The 20844-nt window shown below is 37.5% G+C and overlaps 1 protein-coding gene across 1 annotated transcript in view; it reads left to right on the plus strand.

Annotated features, from left to right (window-relative positions):
- The first annotated feature begins 1097 nt into the window (after positions 1-1097).
- The window catches only part of OPCML (opioid binding protein/cell adhesion molecule like), a 732434-nt gene continuing 712687 nt past the window's right edge, over positions 1098-20844 (plus strand). Inside the window, exon 1 of the mRNA XM_074187257.1 lies at positions 1098-1281. Coding sequence (XP_074043358.1) covers positions 1115-1281 — 167 coding nt within the window. The 5' untranslated portion in view covers positions 1098-1114. The remainder of the gene's footprint in view (positions 1282-20844) is intronic.

The raw sequence follows: 20844 nt of genomic DNA on the forward strand, positions 1-20844 counted from the left end.
TCACTGGTTCCCAGACCCAGCAGTGCAAGGGTTAAAGTGGGAGCTCTCTGCTGCTCCCAAGCCTTCCCTGAGATTAATGTGCTAAGTCTGAGCCTCTCAGTGTGTCTGTATGGGAGTGAAAGTGTTGGTCAGTGATGGAGTTGCTACCATGACAACCCTGGAAGTCGGTGCTTGTGCGAGTCGGAGATGTTCCTGGGAGGAAGGAGATGCTGAAACTGGGAGAAGCAGCTGAGTTTGGTGTGGCTCTGGCGAAGCGCTCGCATCCCTGGCCGGTGGCTTTCTCTCTCTGAGCTGAGGGAAGGAGTGGGGGGTTCCCGCAGCTCCCACACCCGGGCTCCCGCTCCGAGGCTTCCCTCTCTCTTCTCTGCTGGAAGGCTACTTCTTGTTCCCAGGGTTCGGATCTAACATTGTTCGCTGAGCTCGGTGACTGGACTGGATCCAGGGGTTGGATTTGGTTTGAGGAAATTTACAGGATCGGGGACATCATTAGGAACCAATTGCAAATCCCTGCTGGGAACTTTTTTTTTTTTAACCTCCCTTGGTTAAAGAATCAGAGTGTGAATCGGAGAGTTTTTTTTAAATATATATACATAAAATACATATGTGCGAGCTAATAAAACTCTTCTCCTCTTCCAAAAAAGCAGTTTTTTTAATGGCATCTCCTTCATATCAGAGGCACTTTTTTGGGTTATAAACTTTTGATGCCAGACCTCTGCAGCGCGTGCCCAACTGAATCTTAAAGTAGCATCTTGAAGAGAGAGGCAGAGAGAGAGAGAGAGAGAGAGATCTGTGACCTTCATCCCTGCACCTTCCTTCTTCTTCTCCCTTTCGGTCTGCCTCCTTCCTCACCCAAGGAACGTGGGGGGCACGCACACTTTGGATGCTATTGGGGGAATTCGTTTCTCCGATGGTGGAAAGCTGAGGCTGGATTTTGGGGGAGGATCATTAGACTTGGAGGAGTCCGGGCTCTTTCTATCTCCCGCCCCCAGCCCTCCCCCCCTTTTGCTCCTGGATCGCTCAGTCCCCTTCCTCTCCCCCCGCCCGCTTCCTGTGCCCGGCTGGGGGGCGCCTGCGGTGCCGCTGCTCCAGTTCAGGGAAGTTGTGGCTGTCGAGGATGGGGGTCGGTGGGTACTTGCTGCTGCCCTGGAGGTTCCTCGTGGTCCTGTCTCTCAGGCTGCTGTTCCTTCTGCCCACAGGAGTGCCAGTGCGCAGCGGAGATGCCACCTTCCCCAAAGCTATGGACAACGTGACGGTCAGGCAAGGGGAGAGCGCCACTCTCAGGTAGGGAGCAGCTCGTCTTGTCTTTGTGGTGGTGGCGGGGAGTGGGTCTCCTGAACTGTAATGATGACTTATATTGGGGATCTGTGGAAGCTGAGAAGACACTGGGCCTGTGGGGCTAGGGCACTGCCAGAGGTGTTGTGCAGGCCAGGAGTCATGGCACTTGGTCTTCAGGAGGCTTAAATTCAATCTGCCGGGCAGGTTTATAGTTCGACTTGTGGCATCAACATTCTGTGGTCTGGGGCTCTGAGAGGGAAGACAACTCTATCTCATTCCCCTTATTTCAGTGTGGGTCTCTAAGTCTGGACCTTGGTGGCTAGAAACTATGAAGCTGCCATGCCTTTTTTTTTCCTGGCCCAGTACTGAAAAATAGGAACCAGACACCATGTGGTCAGAGGAATTTGGATTCTGGGTATAAATTGAAGATGATATGGTGTGATGGATGTTAGTGCCTTTTCATAGGCCATAGTGCATGTGTGTTTGGGTGTGGTTAAAAAGAGTGGGCAAGGTGGCCTCCATCACTTATTTTTCTTGCCCGGCCCTTTAACAATACCAAAGCTGTTAGTATTAAGTCAATCAGGTGCTTCTGGGGTAGCATTTATAATTTGTTAGGCTAAGCTTAGAATAAAGGACCTAGGCAAAGGGGAGAAAACATGCAGCTTCTATGTAGATAGACCACTTGTGTTCTGAAGAGTACACCAGGACAGCATTTTGTTTTCCCTTAATGAGTTACAAAAAAACAACTAAGCCATTCCATACAGAAAGAATGAGAGATATGCCTGGAATATGGACCTTTGGGGACTGGGTTGGCTGCAGCAGAGACTTTAATAAAAATGCAGCCACCACTTTCCACCAGCTCAGCAGATATCATCTTTTATCCCTTTAATGAGGCAGTTGTGGTCCTAAGAGACAGATTCAGGGTTGTCCCAGCTCAACTGTACCTCATAGTGTACACAGGGGGAATTCTTTGGCTCAGTTAGTGACTTTGGTGATTAGGATGATAATAATGTGTCCTGTTTCAGATCTAGGAGTAGAGCAACTTGCCATTCCTTGCAGAGAAAGTCAGATTTCCCCACCAATTTTTTATTTGAATATTTGAATTTTCATATTCAAGGGGCAATTGACAAGTGGAGTAGAATTGTTCTGTAATATTCCCTATTCTATATCCTGCTTTACTTCCAGGAATTTATTTTCTAGATGAAATCCATTGATTTCTTAACACATTGGGGATCAGTGCATAACGTTCAGGGAGATATGAAATCCAGAGACTTAAGAGAGTAGAAAAGGCAGATAAATTTATTCCAAACTTTTTGATGGTGGTGGACAATTCAGTCTTCCCCAGATACTTATGGAGAAATATTAATTTCTTTATCACAGAGATGTGTCTGAGACTCATTTACTGCCTAGGAAACAATATTATAGAGTTTAATAGAAGTCATAGAAATCTGATTAGAAAATATAAGCATTCTATGTGTATTAATGGCAATCTGACTGGAGTTCCCTACTCATCTGCCACTCACCCCTTTCTTTTCTTATCCTATATGGAAGGATTTCTGGGCTAGGTATAAGAGACCAGAACTAAGACTTGCCAGGAGTCCTGTGTGTCTTGCTCTGTTAGAGCAAAGTTGTCAGAAAACTTCTTAAGTTTCCTGTTTTCAGTGGTGTAGTACAAGGGTACTACCAGCAGAGGGCCAGCTTTGATTTACTTTTTTATTAGCTATTGGCCTGTTTTCATGCTGTCGGCTGCTAATGTTCAGCAGCTGTGCTTGGTAATGGGAATAGGAATAAGAAAAAAAAATAAGCTCGAAAAAGCTGAATAGTTGCTTTTTTTGTAAGCCTGGCTGAGGGAAACTTTCATGTTTAAGCAGAACTTGTATTTGTTACCTGACTGCACTTTCCTTTAATGAGAGAACATGTCTTGGGAGGAGTTTTTTTTTTTTTTTCAGAATATTTCTTCTGACAGTTTGAGCACATTTTCCCCCCTCTGCCTTAATATTTTCATATGCTCATAAATTTCTATAGTCTTCCTTTTGACCATTTGTATTCTGTTTTTGTCCTTCTTTTCTCCTCTATCCCTTACCATCCCCTACTTTCTTTCTTGCAGCTCTTTTCTTTTATTCACTGAATTGTTTATAAACCATTTTTATTCTACTTAGCTCTTCATCTTCTTTGGTTTTACAATTCCTGGGTGAATCTACCATCATCATGTTTTTGATAACCATGTCCAAGGCCATTGGTGTTATCCCTCTACTTTTCTGCGGTTCCAACCTTGACATGATTTCCTTCCTTTTCTTTTGCTGATTATCAATTAAGCACCAATCCTAAATCAATAGCTCTGATCAGTATCTAACAATTTTTCAAGCCTGCTAAGTGGTGCTGTGGTGTTGAGACAACCCAAGTTCAAATCCCACCTCAGATACTGTTTGACCCTGGACAAGTCATTTAATCTCTGTCTGCCTTAATTTCTTCAAAAGTTAAATGAGGATGATAATAATCCCAGAGTTGTTGAAAGGGTTAAATGAGATAAAGTTCCTTAGCATAATCTGTAATCAATGCTCATTTTCTTGCTTCCTTTAATACCCTCTTCATCAGAGAAAAGCAACGGCTTTAGTTAACTATTTTTATTTGACAGACCTGCCAAAAGTAAAGGATTCTGGTTTTGAAACTAGTTTTACACCTAGGTTCAAACTGTGGCTCTACTACTGACCAGGTGTGTGACCTAACACAAGTTGGGTTACTTTTCTGAACCTTAGTACTTCTACTTATGAAGAGACTGAACTAGAATGATCCCAAGATCTATTCCAGTTCCCAAGAGAACACAAGATCATAGCTTTAAAGATGGATGGAATCTTTAAGTCCAACTAGTCCAGATATCTCATTTTACTGAATAGAAACTGAGGGGAACTTAAATGACTTATTTGAGATCACACAGATAGCATCAGAGACAGGAATACGAGGTCTTTTGATTTCAGAGACAGTGGTCTTTTAATTGTATCATACTGCAATCTTCCTAATCTTCCCAATTTTATGGGAAACTTAGCTGTATGTATGTGTGTGTATAATATGTATATGTAATATATGCATATATTCACACATATACACGTACATATATACACACATATAGTTATATATAACACATATGCAGTTATATATGTATGCAAGTGTTTACACAGCATATATATAACAGATGCATAAATAATAAATACATTCGCAAATATATACAAAGAAAGAGATTTGTCCCAATTCACAGAGTTAGTAAATGAGTAAAGTGAGACTTTAACCCAGGTCTACTCACTCCAGTTCAGATTATGTACTGTCCCACTCTTCTAACCCTTTCTGGAGGTACAGTAATTTCAATGGATGATCTGATGAGCCCAGAGTTGGTTTGGAATTTTATTGGAGTAGCCCTCAAAATTGCATTTAAATGTTGCTCACAGTCATCTACAAGAAATTTCTCCAAATTTGATTGTTCTTGATTTTGTACTTTTACACTGGCAATCATAGTTCCCACTAATATAAGCATCTTGCAGTTTATAAGAACTTCCTTTTATAACAACCCCATAATGATTCAGTAAAAAGGAAGTGCACAATACCTAAAAGAGTGCCTGCAACAAAATAGGAGCTTAATAAATGATGATTGATTGATTTATAGTTCATGGGCAGTTAGATGCTACAATGGCAGGAAGACTCATCTTCCTGAGTTCAAATCTGATCTCAGACACTTACCAGTTATGTGACCTAGGGCAAGTCACTTTAACCTTGTTTGTCTCAGTTTCCTTGTCTATAAAATGATCTGGAGGAGGAAATGGAAAACCACTCTAGTATCTCTGTCAAAAATAAACAACAAAAAAACCCCCAAACAAGCTACCAACTTGTGTCAAGAAAGTCAAGCATGACTAACTGACAAAAAAGGAAAAAAAATAGAGCATTGGACTTGGATTCAGGAAGATCTAAGTTAAAGTCCTATGTTGCATACTTATTAGCTGTCTAACCATGGACATATCATTTAGCCCTGTTTGTCTCAGTTTCCTCATTTGTAAAATGAGTTGAGAAGGCAATGACAATTCACCCCAGCATCTTTGCCAAGAAAACCCCAAATGGGGTCACAAAAAGTGGGACATGACTGAAATGATTGAACAACAAGCACATGCTGCTGTACCCATTTTATAGATATAGAAATTGGGAATCAGATAAATTAAGGAACCTCATCCAGGGTCAGACATCTAGGAACTACAGGATTACTGGAACTGAGACTCAAATTCAGTTTGTCTGATGTCATTGCACTTTGTGCACTCTAATTTTAACTATCTTCCACTATAAGAATTCCTATTTCTAAACTGATGTCCTAGTATCTAACTTCCCTGTAATCAGAAGGGAATAGGAAAAAAAAAGAATGAGAGGGTTAGAGTACCTTGTATCCCAAGCTCAGGTTTTCCAAGGATTAATCATGTGGCTCAGAGAGGAAGCTCTTCTTCAGTTTGAGCTTGTTTTCCACACTATGAAATGAGATTAATGCTAGCTTCCCCTTCACAGCTTCATAGGATTGTTCTAAGAACAAATAATGCATAGTATGTTGAATTATTTGGCCCTCTGGGAACAATAGTCCTAATGGTTGACATGTATCTAGCACTTTTAGGTTTTACAAAGTACTTTACATTTCCCATATCATTTGATGCTGACAGCAATAAAAGGTACAAATGAGGCAATGCAGGCTTAAGTGAAGTTAGTTTCCTAAGGTCACACAATTATAGAATGGTGATTCAATTCATAGCCTGTGAACTTCTTTTTGGTTGCTGTTAATTACATTTTGTTGCTATTAGTTTCCCTTGTAATCCTACACATTTCATTTTATGCATTTAAATAACCTGAAGCCCATAGACTTCTCCAGAATTCTTTCCAAAGATGCCTATAATACAAAGAATCTAAGAATCCCTGTTATAGACATTAAAGCACTGGTATTCATTGCTACTCTTTCCTTGTGCTACAGCTGCTTGTGTCCTAACATAGCAATGCAGGTTCTATTGCTCAGAGTTTTTATATTAATATGCTTTTTGTTTTATAAATGTCATGCTCTATTTTTTCAGCCTCTTTATCTCTCAATTTTTTTTTTTAGTTTTTGCAAGGCAATGGGGTTAAGTGGCTTGCCCAAGGCCACACAGCTAGGTAATCACTAAGTGTCTGAGGCTGCATTTGAACTCAGGTACTCCTGACTCCAAGGCCAGTGTTCTATCCACTGCACCACCTAGCTGCCCCTCTCTCAAACTTGTCCCCTTCTCATAGCAACATAACTCTACTTCTTTCCTATATCAACTCTCCCTTAAACTACTGAAATCATTTCTTAAAGTTTTTCTTTGCATCTGGCTACTGCTTTCCAGTCCAACCTCTGTACAAATGTTGGTATTCATAAAACACAGACTGATCATTGTACTCTCCTGCTCAACGAACTCCAGTGGCTCCCTATTGCTCTTTTATAATATTTCTCTAAAATTGAAAACTCCTCACAATCTGGCTCTGTCCTATCTTTTGATGCTGCTTATATATTATGCTCCTCCCTACCTCCTTCTACATTCTAACTCAACTTTTTCACCTACTCTTATACACACACACATACACACACACACACACACACACACACACATACATATGATATTATGTCTTCTTTCTTTGCTTATTTAGATGTAGGGCAACTAGATGTTATAGTGGGTAAAATTCAAACCTGGAAGTCAGGAGGACCTGAGTTCAAAATTGCCTCAGACACTTATTAAGTCTCTTAACCATGACTGCCTTGCAACCAGGGTCAAATCCAACCATCCATATCTGGTCACTGGACCCAGATAGCTTTCAAGGAAAAAGTGAGATGGGTGACTTAGCATAGTATCCCCTCACTCAAATCCAATTCACCTACCTGATGCCATGGTCTTCTTTAAGAAGGAAGGACAGACATCATCCTTATAATGAGATGATGATGTAATCCATGTCTAAGATGGTCTTTCTCCTCTCCCCTGTCTCATGAAAGGTTCAGGTCAATCACCTCAAATGTTAGTGCTTTCCAATGTCCTTTATAGCTATACAGTCTGTTTGTATATATTCATATATGAGGTATTCCTGCCCATTAGATTGTAAGCTTCTTGAAGGCAAGAGCAATTTTTACTTTTTTTTCTTTATATCTCCTAGCCCCTGGAGCAGTGATTGATATATAACACAGGCTTGTAAAGTAAATGGAGGGGAAGTTAGATGGTGCAGTGAATGGAGTTCTGGACTTGGAATCAGAAGATTCATTTTCATGAGTTCAAATCTGGCCTGAGACATTTACTATCTATGTGTGACTCTGGACAAGTCATTTAACTGTTTTTTTTTTAGTTCCTCACCAGTAAAATGTGTTGGAGAAGGAAATGTCTAAACATTCCACAATCTTTGTTAAGAAAATTTCAATGTAAGGTCAAGAAGAGTTGGACATGATTGAAATAACTCCATAGCAACAAAGACAATGGAATTGAACTGAGTTAGAGAGATGTTTTTAGGAATATTGTGCAATTGGACTGATGCAAAAAAACCACCAGAGGATAATTTTTTCCAAATTTATCCCACTAGGGTTGATGAGGCACAATGCAGACCCTCTGTAGCTACTTGGTTATCAATTGATGAGGCAACTTCAGTAGCTGAGAACTGGCTTAATTGTGGGTTTCAGTTTTTTAGGTTTGCTTTAGTTTTTCTTACAGGACTATGGACTTCAATAACAAAACAACAAAATTAATTTAATTTTTGTGATGTTTTTCCATTACTTGTTTTATTTTACAGAATAATATCAATTACATTAGTAGCGATTTGTTGCTGCTGTGGTATATCTATAGGGCATATATGTACCAATGGCTATTTTCATTCTGCTTTGTTTCCTTGGACTTTTGAATTTGTATGTCTGTGTGTGTGTGTGTGTGTGTGTGTGTGTGTGTGTTAATGCTTTGAGCAATCTGTGATTTCACTGGTAAAATCACATCGTCTCATGTGACTTATCTGTGTTTTATAATAAATACCCTATAGTCATATGCACAGCTACAAGAGGGTCCCTTGAGGTTCCTTAGCAATTTAATTTAATCTTATTTAATTTTTTTTTTCTCTGAGACTTATTCTTCCTATTTTGCCCAGGATGCAAGTACAAATAGCTATTCATAGACCTGACCCCATTGCTGATCAACATAGAAATTTGGTGCTGCTCTGTTTTTCCCTGGCTCAACTTTAGTTAACCTGGTGGTCCTATCCCTGACATCTCATTGGTGTCAGACTTAGTGTAGGACTTATGATTGGTTTTAGCATTACTAAAGTTCAAAACTCTGGAACCCAAGCAATCCAGGTACCCAGTAGCCTACCTAGTAGAAGGAGTTATAGGCATTCATTACCATGCTGGGAAGATCTCTTTCTTGATATTTGTTTGACCTATGGTTTCCAATGACTGTTTTCTAAAAATACTCCCAAATTTGACCTTCATCCTGTGTTAATCCATTCTTTAGTGTATATATATATATATATATATATATATATATATATATATATATATATGTATATGTATATATGCATATATATATATATTTGCAGACTTATTGATGGTGAACAATCTTAGTAATGAATTATAACCCATTAATCCAAGTGTTTCATTCTTCAATTAAATGTTCTATAGTTTCCTAGACAAATCAAATGAGATAATATTTGTGAAGTGTTTATCCTGGTACCTGATACATAGTAGGTACTATATAAATGTTAATCATTATTGTTTTGTTTTATATATATATTATATTATTATATATTATATATCATTATTATATATATTATATATATATATATTAGTGTTTTGTTATATAGTTTTTCACCATCTGTACCTATCATCAGCCAGGTTTCCCTTTCTGATATAATTTCTTTTTCTTTTTTCATGGCTATCAACCTTTCTAGTATCAGCTCTTTGATTGAACCAATACCTACTATGTACCAGTAATTGTTCTAGGTCCCTGGGGATACAAAAACCAGAGTGAAAAAAATTCTTTCCTTAAAGCTTAGATTCTTCTGGGAGAAAACATGTTAACAGATAAGCAATCCTTTCTATCTCATGTATGCAGATAAGCTAATCATTCTATTGAATATATAGGCAATTTAAAAAAAATCTCAACTACTGAAGTGATCAAAATAGAGATAAGAAATATGGTCCTGTGGGGCATCTAGGTGGTGCAGTGGATAGAGCAATGACTCTGGAGTCAGGAGGACCTGAGTTCAAATCCAGTCTCAGACACATAACAATTGCCTAGCTTTGTGACCTTGGGTAAGTCACCTAATCCCACTGCCTTGTAAAAACTATATATACATATTAATTAGTCCAGAAGGAAGAATACCAGAGCCAGGAGATTCTAGCCCTGGCTCTGTCACAAATAACCTATGTGACATTGATCAAATACCTTAACATTCCTATGTCTTAGTTTCTTCTCATGTAAAATGAGGGATTTAGGCTAAGCGTTTTCTAATGTCCCTTCTTAATATGTATTATGTAATCTTATAAGCAACATGCTTAGATGTCTTGGAAATTAGGGAGTCATTATACTACATTAAGTAGAACATATTTCTTTGGGAGGATGAACTCCCCAAATTGTATGGATTGGATTAAGTCATTTCAATTTTTCAGCACTAAAATTTTGGACAAGCTGGTCTCTGACATGCATTCCAATTCTCACATTCTATGAGCATAAGATTTTGTGAAATGTGAAGATGGTCCAAATTTCCAAGGACCCACATGACTCATCTAAATTAGTTTCTGTTTAAAAAAAAAGACATGGGCTTAAAGGATTTCTGTTCCAAAGTAACCCTGCAAGCACAGGAATAGCATAGTTCCTATTGGGAGATGGAAAACTGATTTGTTCTAAATAGACATTCAATAAATATTTGTTGATGTTGGTGGATTCCCCTGGGAAGTGACACATTTTTTGTCTTTGAAAGTGGCTCAGTGCATTGTGCTCAGGGTTGACTGGCAGGATTGGACCTAGGCAAAACCTATAAAACAAACCATGTTTATCTTTCCCATCTCCCTCTCCTCCTTTCATTTCTTTTTCTGCTGGTCGTCTCCTTCATGTTCCCTAGGATTCCATTGGTTCTTAGTTGAACCTTGCTCACCAAGATAACTTATTTTAAATCCTTAACCAGATCTGCCATCTTCTATTCTCTAGTCTTTTCCTAACCTGCCCCCATCAACTCTCATCTGCTTTGTGTTCCATCCTTTCTACCTGGTGACAGGAGCTAATCTGTTTCATGATAATGAACTCTGAGTTTCTACTATATTATTCTTTTCAGTTAAAATACTTTCATTTTTACTGTGGGTTTGTATGGACCATGTTTTAATAGAAAGGAAGGAAAAATTGGGAACTCTGATGGGCAAGAAGGAAGAGAAGTGTTTCATCCTTTTGAATGTCTCTCAAGTAGTACCAGGAAAAGTGGCTACACCAATGGCTAAGACTAGTCCTGCATGCTCAGTTGCCTACAGATTGCAATCTGGTCCACAACAGCAGTTCCAATTTCCCTTAGGGCAAGAAGCAAACCAGTGTTCATTTGATGGGCTGAAAGGGATCTTATTAGCAACAGCAGTACAGTGCAGAATGAAAAGTGCAGCACTGTTCTGCAGAGATCTCCTGAACTGGACAACTGAGGAAACAGAAGTGCATAGCAGGAAAAGGACAAGAAGGCTGCAGGATCCTGCCAGGGGAAGGATGTGCACTGATGCAGATGATGGGTTCAGTGGCTATAGGAGCCCACAGGGGAGATGCTGTCTGATTTCCTGACAGGCTCTGCCCCAAATCATTTTATGGTAAGAATGACCTGAACAGGGGGAAAATAATTCTTTCTAGTGCTCCCTTCTATTCTCTTATCTGATTCTTCTCAAACAGAAGAGGTCCTGGAAACCTCAGCAATACTGGACTTCCATCCCTTGTGTCCCTTAGGCAGATTTGACCCTGGGGCTTAATTTAGTTTTATCTTTCTCTTTTTTTCTTCTCTGAGTACCCAATCCGGTACTCCACCCTTGGCTGACTCTCTGGGTGGTTGGCTCCAAGGGAGATTATGAACTAGATGGGCCAGTGATGTGTTACAGTCTGATGGGGCTCAGCAATGAGATGCAGAAGGAAGGCAGCTTCTAATAGGTTTCAGTTGACCTTCCCAGGGGAGGACTTTTAAAATTACTTATTAACGGGAAGCAGCCTTTACAGTCATGAGATGAGAGGAGGGAATTACAGTCCATGACGTTTTTTAATAGTTGCAGGAATTAGCAATGCATATTAAGACAAGAACTATGCCCTAATCATTCTTGAAAGTTTTTTTAAATATTATTATTATTAGACAAAAGGTTGATCAAATAGGTTTGGGGCTTCTTGCCATGGAGAAGGATCAGCAAGAGTTGTGCCTGAGATCTTTTGTTGGCAATGAATTGAGTAGAATAGGCGCTTGTAGTTGTAGGAAGTGGGGGGAAGTAGGACTAAGTTTTTTTCTTTTCCTCTATCTTCCTCTAGAGCTCCCCTTCCTTGAATCCCCCATCTCTGACACTTCTGGTACAACTGCCTGTAAGTGTGCTTTTTTTGAAGGAGGTGAAAATTGGAGCTGTGATGTCTCTGCTTCTGAATCCTGACAGTACCCAGCATTGTGTGTCATTTTAGTCACAAAGGAGATTGGAGAGGCAGGAAAAAAAATGAGCTCTACATATCTTTAATGCTAAGAAAATACAAGAATGTATGTTAAAAACAGGGGAGAGGCAACAGAGTATAGTAGAGTATTGACCTTAAAATCAGAAAGCTCCAGGTTCAAATCCTGTTGGATACTGTATGATTTTGGCAAGAAACTTAATTCTCAGTTTCCTTATCTGTAAAATGAGGAGTCTGATCTATACAGCTTTGTAGACCCTTTAAGCTTCAAAAATTTATGATCTGATGTCTAAAAGGGGACTCTTGGATCATAAATAAATAGCACTGCTATATTATTCATTACAGAGCTAGCTTGGGTCTTATGTAGTCTAGAAAAACAAAATAAAAAAATCATTCTCCATTCTGCCACTTGTGTGTGTGCCAGTGAGATAGTGCTGTGGATAGAGTGCCAACTTGCAGTTAGAACTCATCTCTCTGAGTTCAGATCTGGTCTTGGATACTTACTAGTGCATGACCCTGGGCAAGTCCTTTAATGCTCTTTGACTCAATTTCTTCTTTTTACAATGAATTGGAGAAGGAAATAGCAAATTGCTTCAATATTTTTGTCAAAAAAACCTCCAAATGGGGTCAGGAAGAGTCAGACTCAACTGAAATGAATGATTAGTGTAAATCTTCATGCTAGCTTTTGATCAATATTAAAGAAACCTGCTTTTAAATTACTTTAGCTATAAAATGGGAACATTAAATACTATCACTGGACTGTTTCATGTGGTTGTTATAGGAAAAGTGCTGAGTATACCTCAAAACCCTATAGAAATATGACCTATTATTATTGTCACTGCTGTTGTGTAATTGTTGCTTAGGAGCGATCCATTGCCTGACATTCAACAGAGTCCTTAGTTTCTTCCTATTTCATTTTGTTCACTTGAAACTGAGTAAATCTTCATCCACCCTCTGGGGCTGGAAATGATACATGCCACAAAGGGAAGGGGTTTTTTCCTCTCCAGAAGTATATTAAGATAGCATTGGCACTAAGTGTCTTGCTGTATTGCCAAGGCTCTATCACCAGGGCAGTCTCATTTGAGCTTGTCTGAAATGTTGCCCTACCTTCTTAAGTGACAGTCCATCCCAAGGGGCAGTGGAAACTGCAACAAAGCAGAGTTTTCTGACAAGGACCAATTAATGACATAGTCTTTCATTAAGACAAGAGTGGAATTTAAAAAAAATACAGTAAAAATTCTTTACTTTTAGAGAGACAGCATGGCAAAATGACCAGGGTAGTGAGTGTAAACATAGAGGGAACTGAGTTCAAATTCTCCTCTACCTTAGATTTATCTTTTGTTAAATAAAGGGGTTGAACTCAATAGTTTCTAAGGTTCATTCTGATTCTAAATCTATAATCTCTTTATACTTCATCTACAAGACTTGATGGTGGGGTGGAAGTGGACATTCAGTACTTTAGAAGTTTCCTTTTTTTTTTTTTTTTAAGGTTTTTGCAAGGCAGTGGGGTTAAGTGGTTTGCCTAGTGCCACACAGCTAGGTAATTATTAAGTGTCTGAGGCCGGAAATGAACTCAGGTCCTCCTGACTCCAGGGCCAGTGCTCTATCCACTGTGCCACCTAGCTGCCCCTAGAAGTTTCCTCTTAACTTTATTTCTACAGTCCTTTGACTACTTTCCAACTCCATTAAAGCTTCTATCACTGGGAAAGAGAGGCATCCTGATCTAGTGGATAAGAAGTTAGCCTCAGTGTCAGGAAGATCTGAGTTGATGTTCATTCTCTGATACATACTTGCTCTTCAGTTAGCAACCAATCACTTCAAGTCTTTGTGCATCCAGACAGCTCTTTAGGACTAATCTTTCTGTTAAGTGTTAATCTGCTTTGGGGAAGGGAGTTTCCTCATTGAAAATCCTCTCTACCAGTGAACTCATTTGTTAAAAGATTCAATTTGACAAAAAGAAAAAAAAATAAAGTGAAACACAATTCACAGTGGAAATAGATGACCAAAGATCATTTTACCTTCATCCTAATCTTAATTTATTTTGATTGACCTGTTGACATTGGATAAACCTTTTAAAAGGTGACTAGGGAGGGGCGGCTAGGTGGTGCCTTGGATAAAGCACTGGCCCTGGAGTCAGGAGTACCGGCATTCAAATCTGACCTCAGAAACTTAATAATTACCTAGCTGTGTGGCCTTGGGCAAGCCACTTAACCCCATTTGCCTTGCAAAAACTTAAAAAAAAAGGTGACTGGGATGCATAAAAGATAGGGTTTTGGGACAGCAGTCAAGAAGACCTAAGTTCAAATTCAGTCTTAGACAATTAATTATCTGTATAAACTTCATGAGCATTGGAGCAAATTGTTATCAACCTCCTGTTTTTAGCCAGTGAAGTCTTTAGATACAAGATTACCAAATGCATTCTGGGTCAGCACAAGTCCTAACTTTTGACTTGTTACTGGACTTTAATCAGTCTGGAAAAGAGAGTGAGGTTCACAACTTTGCACAATTCTGCCTCACTTAAATCCAATTCACATGGAAATAAAGACATCTCCTAAGATGTCATTGGTCTTCCAAAAAGAAGGATGAATAACAGCACCTGTGTAGCCCTGTAAAAGCCAATTAAACTTTATTTGCCTCCATTTCCTCTTCAGCAAAATGGGTAATACCTATACCACAGAATTGTTAGGATAAAATGAGTAAAGTATTTACAAAATTAAAGTGCTATTAATTTGCTTTTGATTCTTCACTTTCTTATCTTTAAAATGGTAACTATGAAATAGTTCATAATATTGTCTGAAGCCTATATTTCTATATAAAATAGGTCCTAAAAACTAGAAAAAATACACCTCTGAAGTGAGACACTCTTTTAGTATACTTGAAAATCTAAATTGTTTTTATGAACTTGAATAAAAGTCCTTGATTTATAAAAGATTTTTGCTATAAAAGTTCATTTATAAATTGTTTGGAATTTTGAATGCATTTTCTCATAAAAGCAATGTTACAAATGTTGCTCATTCTTCTAGTTTAGTTGATAAGTCCCATTAACTTATAATGTAACTAAAATAATGTACATTTCCAATGAAAATAATAGAAAAGAATATTGTACTAATTTAACATGCAAAAAAAACTAATTGAACAATATTTTTATTTATGTTGAATGCTAGTTTTTGAGGAAAAAAATATTTAATTGCAAGGGAAAGAAGCCATAAATGATAACTTTCTTAAGGGAACTTGTGAACTTCTTTCTAAAAGTAGTTTTCCATTTATTCTTCATTTGGACATATCTATATACTTATATCAAAATTAAGGGTGCATATAAAAACTATAGTTATAACCCATATATTACTGATGACTTATAAATATGTTATGAGTGTATAGATGTTAAATCTGAAGCACATTGAAGAGGTTAATAGAGTAATAGTTCTAGTCTATGCTGCTGTTGCTGTTTAGCCATTTCAATCATATCCAACTCTTAGTGACTCCACTTAAGATTTTCTTGGCAAAGTTACTGGAGTGATTTGCCATCTCCAGGATAATTTTATAAATGAGGAACTGAGGCAAACTTGATTAAATGACTTATCCAAGGTCACACAGTAAGTATATTAGGTCAGTCAGTACCCTATCCATCACACCACCACGTAGCTGTGTAGTTTATATTTAATTACACACACACACACACACACACACACACACACGTGTGCGCACGCGCATGTGTGTGTGTGTGTGTGTGTGTGTGTGTGTGTGTGTGTTCTTTAAGCACCTAGGCGGGACAATGGATAGATTGCTGTTCCTGAAGTAAGGAAGACCTGAATTCAAATCTAGATTTTAGATATATACTACTATGTGACCCTGAATAAATTATTACTTCTGTCTTCCTTAGATTACTTTGCTGTAAAATAAGGACAATACCACATAACTCCCAGGGCTGTTGGGAGGATCAAATGAGATACTATTTATTTTAAAAAAATAATAATATTTTATTATTTCCAATTACACACACATACTTATAAATACATACAATCCAATAACATATAAAGATTTTTGTAAGATTTTGAGTTTCACATTTTTTCTTCTTCCTTCTGTTCACTCTCCCCTATCCAAGACAGCAAGGGATCTGATATAGCTTATGCATGTACAACCATGCTAAATATATTTCCATATTAGTCATTTTGTGAAAACATGTTCAAAATAGAAAAACCACAAGAAAGGAAAAACAAACCAAAAAATTATTTAAAAAATAGTATGCTTCAATCTCCATTCAGACCCAAAAGTTCTTTCTCTTGTTGTGAAGAGCATTTTCCATCATGAGCCTTAGAATTGTCTTGGATCATAAAGCTAAGTTTCATAGTTGATCATAACATTATGTTGTTGTTACTGTGTACATTGTTCTCCTGGTTCTGCTCACTTCATTCAGCATCAGTTCATGTAAATCTTTCCAAGTTTTTCTGAAATCTATCTGCTCATCATTTGTTATAGCACAATAGTATTCCATTAAATTCATATACCACAACTTGTTCATCTATCCCCCAATTCATGGGCATCTTCTCAATTTCCTATTCTTTGTAATCACAAAAAAAGAACTGCTATAAACATTTTGTACCTTTTCCCATTTTTGTAAGATAACTATACTTAGCACAGTTCCTCACACATAGCAGTTAGTTGTCTTCCTTCCTTCCTCATTGACATAGTGTATCATTGTTACCACTTTTACATTTTCCTTTGATGATTAGGGTCTTTGGGAAGCTCACACATGAAATAAAGAAGAAAGAAGGAAAAATAATTCAAAGTTGGTGGGATCTTACCTCTGAAAATAGTATCTAAGGTATTCAGATAACTAAGAGAAATTCATAACAGCAAAATATATTCTCCTATAGACAAGTGATCACTGAACATAAGCCAGTTGTTCTCAAATGATTAACAACCATATGAAAGAATTCTTCAAATCATTAGCAATAAGAGAAATTAAAGATTAAAAAAAACCTTGATGTTTTACCTCACATCCAACAGATTGGCAACAGTTAAAAGATGAGAATGACTTTTTTTTTGGAGGAGTTGTGGAAAGAAAGGTTCACTAATACACAATTAGAAGAACTTTATATTAGTACAACTAATGTGAAAAATATTTTTTTAGTATGCTGATGATGTAACAAACCTGTCTATCTTCTTGTACCAGCAATTCCACTGATAACACTACCCTGAGGATCATTGACAAAAAGACAGTTTCCATATACACCAATATTTTTATAGAAGCACTTTTTGTAGTGGCAAAGGATTGGAAGCTAAGTGGATGAACATTCATTGAGATAGTTAAGTGATTATTTTGAAAAATGAATGTAATGAGAAAATACTATTATGTTATGTGATGAATACAGACATGTGAATATGACAAGTGATACAAAGTGAAGAAAGCCAGTACCAGGAAACAATATACACAATGATTATAACAATGAAAATTTAAAAAAAAAACAAGAACCACAAATATAGAAGTTATAAAGAATAAGGGTGAGCCCCAAAGAGAAATATAAGAAAATATCTCTAATATCTCTTTTCTGTCTTTGAAGAGATGAAGTCATCCCCCGCCACAGGTACATATGTTATTTTTAAAAAATTAATCAGTTATGCTGATCTTTAAAAAATCCTTTTCCTTGTTATAAGGAATGACTTGAGGTGGGAGATGAAGTGAAAAGGGAAAATTTAGGTGATGTAAAATAGAAGATTTTTTTAATTCTATGAAATTAAAGAAGGTGGTTGGGAAATTTCCTCAGATTACTAGATAAGAGTTGCAAGAAAAAGCAGATGAAGACAGGAGTTTAAAAAGAAGTGTGTGTGTGTGATGTAGAAGTAACTAAAGAAAAAAAAGATAAGGCAGTTGTCACTGCATGTAAGTAGTACATCAGCCTCCAGTTGGTACTATCCACCAAACGTAGCTTAGCTGCTGTCCAGAGTAGCCCCTGGACACTCTGGTGAAGTGGTTCAGGGAGTGGGTAGAGCAGAAATTGTTAGTAGAAGTTGCAAAGAGCTGGCTTATAAGTGAGGTATTAGTAAATGTTTATATTAGCAAATTGCTTAGCTAACAGGTGCTAGTTCTGTTGATTGTAAAGGGAATTTTGTTGATTAATTTTGACAGTCAGTCAAATTGGACAGCAGTATTTCCTTCACTGGTTGCCTCTAACAAGATGCCTCATTTCTCTTGTATTTTTTTCCCATTTCTTCTTTTATCTTCTTTGGAAATATTTTTTTTTAATTTTTCCCTACCAATTAGAAGAAAGTTGATATTGGAATCAAGAAGACATAGTTTCTTTCTATACTGATTTTGTGTCCTGATATTAGTTAATCTCCCACTTGCAGATTTGGGGGCAGGTTGGCATTGATGAACAAATTTCCTCACCAGCACCATTCATTCCAATGAAATCATAGGTACAGTCCTATATACACATATGCATGTGTATAAACACTTTCCATGATTTCACTATGAAAAGAATTCCCACTGAGAGATTTCCCTCTACCAATGCAGATCAAAAAACTACCATGCAATTTAAAACCTCAAAGAGGTACCTGAAATAATACTGAGAGGTTAAGGAATATACAGTCAATATATGTCTGAGATAGAATTGGAACTTAGGTTTGCCTGACTCTAAGATCATCTCTCCATCCATTATGTCACACCATTTTCCACAAATTGTGTGTGAATGCATTTGTATACATGTGTATATCTACATGTACATGTTATCCAACCTAGACATTCTTGAAATTTTAGATGTGATTGGAGAGTCACTGAAATTACAACCAGTGACTCTAGCATTTAAATCCTGGTTGAGAGAATGATCTTTCCCTAGGGAGTTGCTATTTAACCATCTTATTCCACCTGTTGCAATTTCAGGCATACCACATTTTATTGCACTTCAATTTGTTGTGCTTCAAAGATACTGTGATTTTTTTTTTTTACAAATTGTAGGTTTATGGCAACTCTGCTTGGAGTAAGCCTCTTGATATCATCCCCCCCCTCCCATTATCAGGGTGCTCATATTGTGTCTGTGTTACATTTTGGTTATTTTCACAATATTATGACTTTTTCATTATTATTATGTTATGGTGATTTGTGATCAATGATCATTGATGTTACTCTTTTAATCATTTTGGGGTGCCCATACCCATAAAGGATGGTGAACCTAATTGATAAATGTTATGTACATTTTGACTGTTACACTGATAGCTATTAACCCATCTCTCACACTCTCCCAGGGCCTCCCTATTTGGTAAAGCTGAACAATATTGAAATTAGGTCAATTAATGAACTTACAGTGGTCTCATAAGTGTGCAACTGAAAGGAACAGTCAAATTTCATTGTTGTTTTATTTTAAGAAATTGCCACAGTCATCCCAACCTTAGGAACCACCATTGTAATCAACAATGAGGCAAAACCCTCCTCTAGTAAAAATATTATCACTGACTAAAGGGTCAGGTGATGGTTGGCATTCTTAAAAAATTTAGTATTTTTAATTAAGATATGGTTATTCTTTTAGACTTAATATAACTGAACACTTAATAGTCAATGGTATAAGCTAATAACATTCATATGCACTGGTAACCTTAAAATTCTGGGTGAGTTACTTTATTGTAATGTTCAATTTATTGTGAAATTTGCTCTATTGGAGTGTTCTGGAACTGAGAATTCAATCTTCAAATTCACAGATTTGCCCCTACTGCTGTACCCACTGTCTTATGTTAGAGAATTTGGGCACTTAAACGGAATATGCAATTATCTCCTATTTCACTGGCACAAAATTAGAGGAGACAAACTGCTACCTTCCAAAATGTCACCAGAAAACTTGGAAAAGAGCAAGTATTGCATGAGGTATCTTACCATTGATGATAGAACTCATGCTGACAGGTCCTCTTGGACTACTCCAAAGGCCATCAGTACAGGACAATCACTTATGGGATAAGTTGTTGTTGGGTCCTGCTTGTTAATAAAAACAAGTGAAGGAAAATTCTGCTTCCAGCTAGATCAATACTGGAAGTAGTTTATAATACTTTACTAATGGCATTGTCCAAATTACAGTCTGTCAGTCACTGGGTATTTATTTGGGAACCACGTGTTTTATTAAAGGTTCAAGAACATTTTTTAATAAATGTTCTTGTATAGTTCAATACAGGGCCCACTAATTCCCATACAAATATCCCCATTATAGTATACCTGGGAATGCAGGTAGCCAGAAAACAATGAACAATTCAAAGGAGAAAGATATATAAATTTCCAGAACATTCAGAAGATGACTACCGTCAATCAATAAACATTCACCTACTATATGCTTGGTTCTGAAAATACAGAGACAAAAGTAGATCAGAACCTGGTCACAAGGGGACATAAGCTTACACATACCAATAAATATATTACATTCTAGAATATGGGATAAGATTACTGGATCTGAGATTTCTTTGGGATAGAGAATTCTTGATGAGCAGAATAACTGCTTGGTAATTCACAGTATTAGATAATTACTTTAGGTTATGAGAGGTTAATTGACTAGCTCAGAATAGCTATGTGGTACAATGGATAGATCACCAGACTTAGAGTCATGAAGACATGGATTCAAATACCACCTCAGACACTAGCTAAGTGTCATTGGGCAAGTCAATTCAACTTGTTTGCCTCAATTTTGTTATCTGAAAAATGAGCTGGAGGGGTGGCTAGGTGGCAGTGGATAAAGCACGGCCTTGGAGTCAGGAGTACCTGGGTTCAAATCTGGTCTCAGACACTTAATAATTACCTAGCTGTGTGGCCTTAGGCAAGCTACTTAACCCCATTTGCCTTGCAAAAACCTAAAAAAAAATGAGCTGGAGAAGGAAATGTTAAAGCACTCTGGTATCTTTGCTAAGAAAACCCCAAAAGGGGTCAAAGAGT

Source organism: Macrotis lagotis, chromosome 1, assembly GCF_037893015.1.
Source record: "Macrotis lagotis isolate mMagLag1 chromosome 1, bilby.v1.9.chrom.fasta, whole genome shotgun sequence".
Classification (NCBI taxonomy): Eukaryota; Metazoa; Chordata; class Mammalia; order Peramelemorphia; family Peramelidae; genus Macrotis; species Macrotis lagotis.